The sequence below is a fragment of the Orycteropus afer genome, unplaced genomic scaffold (genome assembly GCF_000298275.1).
Source record: "Orycteropus afer afer isolate SDZICR_OR568_19922 unplaced genomic scaffold, OryAfe1.0 scaffold00022, whole genome shotgun sequence".
Taxonomy (NCBI): Eukaryota; Metazoa; Chordata; class Mammalia; order Tubulidentata; family Orycteropodidae; genus Orycteropus; species Orycteropus afer.
Genome location: NW_006921609.1, coordinates 8,087,766 through 8,093,816, shown reverse-complemented (window position 1 = coordinate 8,093,816; position 6,051 = coordinate 8,087,766). Strand labels below are relative to the sequence as shown.

The window sequence follows — 6,051 nt, the reverse complement described above, 5'->3', positions numbered from 1 at the left end:
CCTGTTATAATATATCCAGTAACTATTTATAAATCATTTTGAGAAAAAAAATAACCATTTAGAATTTGAGATATTAGGAAATAACGCCCATTTTTAATATAAAAATCTTAGAAACTTCAAGTAGAACTTCAAATAGATTTCTTTCTAATTAACATTTGATTATAATTTTTGCTACATGAGTTGCTAGCCTGGTTCACAATTAAAAACAATAACAGTATTTGGTGAATGAAATTGTGGATTGTAAAAACTGAACTTGAACACATGGACTTGTTTCAAGATCTAGACCCCATGTAGCTCAATAATATATTAAGTTCTTATAAGCTATGTCAATGTTCATTTTCAATCAAGATTTAAAAATGATAGATTCAATGGAGTGATTGTGTACCATTCCATAGTGTATATGTACCCTTTGTACTTTTTTTGTTTAGTCACTCTCAATGCAGTGCCTTTCTTGGGTTTAAACTATATGTTTTCATATTTATAAGCACTGATTTTAGGACAATGGTTTTAACAGAAGTTAAGGATGTATTCAGGAGAAGTTTCTAAACCATCCTAGAATCACCTGAGTTTGGTAAGTGGCCCTGTTATTTTATACCTAAGGCTAATTAAGAAGATGTTACTCATTAGAATACATAAATAATCAGAGATTTTCCTGAGATGTTGAACCAGATATGAAAGTTGCCCCATCCACCCATTTTTTTGTCATAAAAAGTATTGTGAACCCGACTTTCAAAGACATTAACAGTAACACATGAACTAGAATATTGCAAATTTTGAACTGATGTGTGACAGTGCTGGGGAAATATAAGCATCAAATTGCATTTTCTTTTTTTTTTTTTTTTTGTGCACTCATATTCTTTGTTCTGAGAAAAGTCATAAGCAATGATTCTCAAACTTCAGATTGTAGAAGAAACAACTAGCATGGTAAGATGAAGATGGAAGATTCCCAGGTCCACTTAGTAGAGATTCTCATTCTGTACATCTGGGATGCTGCCTAGGAATCTACATTTTAAAACAAGCACTCCAGATGCAGGTGATCTGAGTCCAGCTTTAAGAAACCCTGGTCATAAGACTGACAGACAGGTACCACAGGAGGGGTGAAAACTAACTTTTATAAGAAATGGTGAAAACTCTACAGAAAAGCCATTTTGCTTCTGATAAAAACAATTTCTTAAATATTCAACTATTCAAGAAACCACCTGAAGATAAATTTTAACTTTCCTAATTCTGTAAAAGGAGTATTAATTTAGTAAAGTAGCTAAAATACAAAAATGGAAATCTGCCTTTTCTTTAAGAATCTATCATACCTTCCTCAATTGTAATTAATTTTTACTAAGTAGTACAAGATTTAAAGAAATACATCGAAAAGGACTGGATTGGGGTGGAGATATTAGGAACCCCAAAACTCCCTTTGAGAGAGAGAATACTTTTTTTTAGCAAAAGTGAAAAATGTTAAGCATTTTTTCCCCCTAATTTAGTGGTGAATTGGATAATGAAAGTAAATCAGCACTAGGTTTTTTGTTTAACAATTATCACTTACAGAGTATTTGTTGGGACTTTTTTAAAAAACATGTGAACAAACTTCCAAAAAGCAAAATAAAATACCCTAATAATGGCATGAAAGGCAGCAAATACAGTGATCCACTATGGATGGAGATTTAAATTTTAATTTATGCCTATTATTTATGATTATAAAATAATTTCATTCATAGGCTACTCACAGTTGTTGTCTGATGCATACAGAAGTGTTAAACAACCAATTGCTAATTCATTAGTTTCATCATGACATCTAATGTAAAGCAAAATGTAGTATGCCTATTTAAACATCTCCAGTAACCAAGTTTCAAAATAATAATTAAAAAAAAAAAGGTTCAGTATACCATGCTTTTCTCAAATCATGCTCTTATTTATACAGATCTCAAGTTCATACTAATCAGTTTAAAAAGATCCAAAGCTGGATAGCAGGTACATTTTATTCTGATTCTTTTTTTATTGTTAGCACATTTCCCAGAAGTCCATAAACTTCTCCATTTGCACTGTGTGGGCGAGAAGCATTATTTCCCATATGGCTATTGTAAGGACTTCTTAAATTAAAGAAAGAATTTTTAGTATCTGGAGCTGGAAGTAACTCTTCTTTGATTGTAACTTGTGAGACACTTTCCGCACATGAAGGTCCCCTCCAAATGTCCTTGTCCTGTGTTTCTCGACTAGTAACAGAACTACCTCCTTTCTGGAGCATGTAATACAGTATTGGGTTAGTTTTGGTCAGTCTTGGGGAGTCTTTTTCATATTCATTCTTATCCACATCTGTGATAACCCATTTCATGGGTCCTTTGTCACTGGGCAAGGAACAATCATTCAAAAACCCAGATTCTGGTCTTGACCCTGCACAGCCTAAATGCTCAGGAAAAGGAGGACTCATGGGAGTTTTAACAATTCCTGGATAGGAAAATGTCCTGTTATCTATGCAGCTGTTGGGTTGAGTGGAACTATACATCAGTCCATTTAAAGGAAAAATGTTGAATTCAGGATTGCTACTTGTCACATTGCTTTTGTGTCCTTTCTTTTTATTGTCAACGACAGAGTTACTCCTGTGCTGAGACAAATCTCTGACACAGTTTTCTGACAGAAGCAGTTGCTTCAGCACATTGAAACTTTTGCTCTCTCTAGCCCAACTCCTATGTTCACTTTCACTGGCTGAGCCATGACCTGCAGGGTATTTAAATTCAAGGTCATTTCTGCTAAATTTCAGCTCTTGCTGGTTAAGCAAGGACCCATACAATACCTCAGGAGTACTGTGATTGTTTGCAGCATCAACAATATTAGTTTTCATCTTCTTAAATGGATTTTCTAAAGGCTCAGTATAAACCTTCCTTTTCTTAGGGACCATGCAAAGATTCTTTGATTCTACAAGTGTCAGTTCACTGTTTCTGTGACTGTTGTCCAGATCATCTGCCAGGTAACTTTCCTGATTTTGTCTCAGCAATCGACTTAACAGACCATTCTTTGAGAAAGAAAAATCCTGAGGTGAAACGGATTCCGATTTAAAATCCTCAGAGGCTGGTAAGGCAGCTGTGCTCCTCTGCATAGTAGGAGCCGTGCCTAAGAGTGGGCCACCCTTCACATCGTGGCTCAGGTGCACATCTGTATCATGACCATGTAAGTCATCACAAGGCTCAGATTTTATTTTCACCATCAATATTTGTTCACTTAAAGCTCTATCTGTATGTTCCTGAGTACTTTCATCTCTCAAAGGAATTTTCTCTTTCTTTTCACTCTTACCTTTGTTGGGGTTCCCCAGGAGCAGCTGGAGGACAGTACGTCTTTCAAGCAGATTTTCTATTTCAGAACCACAGAGTCCTGATTCAGGAGCTGCTGGCTGACTACTGAATGCTTTATTTTCTTCTGCTGAATTTGTTTTATTAGAGAGCAGAGGACTATTTAATCTGTCAATCATACCTACTGGTTTATCTGTTTTTATAGTTAATAGCTGTTTACTGGGTCTCTGCTCTTCTACCAACATAGAAGACTGTATCCCACACTGAGCTAAATTTTGTAACAGCTTACTGGCACTAAAAGTTGCAGAGTTTTGTGCACCTTCATTTTGGACTCGTTTCTCTGCTTGTGATTCTTTGTTTTTTGTAAGGTCTAACAAGTGGTTAGAGGCAGTATTCATTAGCTTTTCTGATTGAGTATTGCAGGCATAGGATGGAGAATTCCATTTGATGACTAGAGATTGCTGAGAAAGATTGATGGGGGACTCTGCTTTGGTTGACGTAAGTAATGGTGGAGTGCTCACTGGAGTAGTAGTCCTATTTGTACTGGGACTTTCTATTACAGAAGTCCTGGTATAACTTTGTGAATTGAACTTTGTCACATCACTGTGTACTCCCTGAGAGCTGGCATTTTTTTCCACATTTTCTTCATTCTTATGGCCAAGCAGTAATTGAAGAAGTGTTACTTTCTGGTGCGAATTAAGCTTAGAATTTTTTGAGGTATCTTGATCTTCTTTGATATCTACATCTGGAACTTTTGGATCCCAAGTGTTTAGTAAAGATTCAGTTAAGTTATCCAGAGAAACAGGTTGGTCAGATTCCGGCTTTTCAATTCGATGTTTGCAAGACAAGTCTATGGGAACACAGTTAGAATAAGAACTTTCATCACCACTACTGTCATCTGTAAAACTAGGATTGTTGTCGGAATATTCATCAATAGTGGTGGGTGTACTACCGTCCTCAAAAATGCTTCCTCTCTCACAGTGATCATGTCCATTCATTGGCTTAGGTATGGTCTGGCTCTTAAGAAGATGTAAAAGCAAACTATTACTAGCAGTTTGTTTTACAGTGTTTCTCTCCAGTGAGTTCTTATAGCCTGAATTTTTTGGGGAAGAAGGAACAATACCCGTTGGACTTTGAAATGTTGAATTACTTTTGCTAGTAATTGGTTTGCTTGAGGATGTTCTTGCCTGACCATTAAGATGGCCTGACATTCCTTTTGAAAGCTGGAAACTGCCAACCTCTTTCTGGCCATTTTCCTGTAATCTGGCCATAGCTGCAAGTCTTTCACTTGCCACTTGATTGGCATTTTGTGTTTTTAGAGCATGCTCCCGAGAATACTGCTGCAAATGGGCTTCACTTGATAGGAGTAATGCTAATTGGCTACAAGCAACACTAGGTTTAGGTGAGGTGGCAGGACTAGCCCTCTTTTCCACCATGCTTGCAACAGCCTGCAATCTTGCAGCACATGACAAGGGTTCACTCATGACCTTTGTTCCACTCTGTCCAACATGATGAGGTGACTCTACAAACCTATCTCTGATGAGGTTTTTAGTGACATCAGGAAGACTGGTATCAGGCTTTTGTTCTTTAGCTTTACTTTTCTTCAACAAAGTTTTCAAGTGACTTGATGCAACACCGAAGCACCTTAAATCTTTCTCCACTTTTAAAGAATCATGATTGAGGGCATACCCTTGCTCCTTAAGGCTCTGCCTAATTTGTTGAGACAGAGCGACAGTCTGTAGCCTAGAGCTGAATGACTGAAGTAAAGAGGCCAGTAATGTGCTATCCTGTTTGCCTTTAGGTACACTGTCAACCATGCCAGCAAGCAAAGCTTCCTTCTTTACGTTTAAATTTACGATGGAATCAGACAACCTCTTCCGCTTTGCTGCATTCCAGTCCTCAGAAGACTGCAACAGTCTGGCCTTTTTGAGATGCAGCATGCCAGATCCCTGGTATGTATGTGTATTGAGAACTGGACCATTACTTTGACAGGTAGGAAGTATGTTGCCAGAAATGTTAAAGTTCTGATCTTCTTCATCATGCCCCGCAGACTTCTTTTCGACTGCAGTACTTGAACCCCCGGCTGCCTGATGCATTAGTAATCCTTCTAGGTAAGTTAAAACAATAGAATCCTGGTGCACATCAGAGCCAAGCTCTTCTCCATGAGTCATGTTCAATAGAAGGGTATTCACAAGAGCTTGTTTCTATTCACTTTTAAGAATGGTTTTCTGTGGGTGAATGAGATGTAACTCTAATAAGCAAGTGTCAGTTTATCACCCTCCATAGCAATTAGCCAGGATTTCTTTTGGCAATGACAAGATAAAGGGCAGGTAATGCCAATGTAGACTGACCAAAGAGCTGATCAGATCCTACGCAAGAAGAAGCAGAATTCCTTAACACAACGGTCCGTAGCAGCAAGAAGATGCAATCCTTAGTGAATATACTGCTTTACCTTCTTCATCTTTTGCTCTCCATTAAATGGAAATATCAGTGTTCTAAAAATAGAATAAAATAAAATAGTTAAAGAGATGCCACAATAGGATCATACCATGATACATATAAGCAAAAGTATTTCCAAGTTTCATTGATATATATATATATATGTACACATACACATATACATATATGTATACACACACACACTACAGGCACTTCTTCAGTAATTAATTAAATTAGAAATCACTACCAGAAATCCTACCGGTTAATCTGTATTCTTAAAATAATCAAATCAATTACAGAAGAGAAAATAATTTAATGTTCTATATAACACTGT

The 6,051-nt window shown here is 36.9% G+C and overlaps 1 protein-coding gene across 1 annotated transcript; it reads right to left on the bottom strand.

Annotated features, from left to right (window-relative positions):
- Positions 1-1,972: 1,972 nt before the first annotated feature.
- NRIP1 (nuclear receptor interacting protein 1) lies at positions 1,973-5,449 on the bottom strand. The gene has a single exon (XM_007934901.2). The coding sequence runs from the start codon at positions 5,447-5,449 to the stop codon at positions 1,973-1,975; it is 3,477 nt and encodes a 1,158-aa protein (XP_007933092.1).
- Between the last annotated feature and the right edge of the window lie 602 nt (positions 5,450-6,051).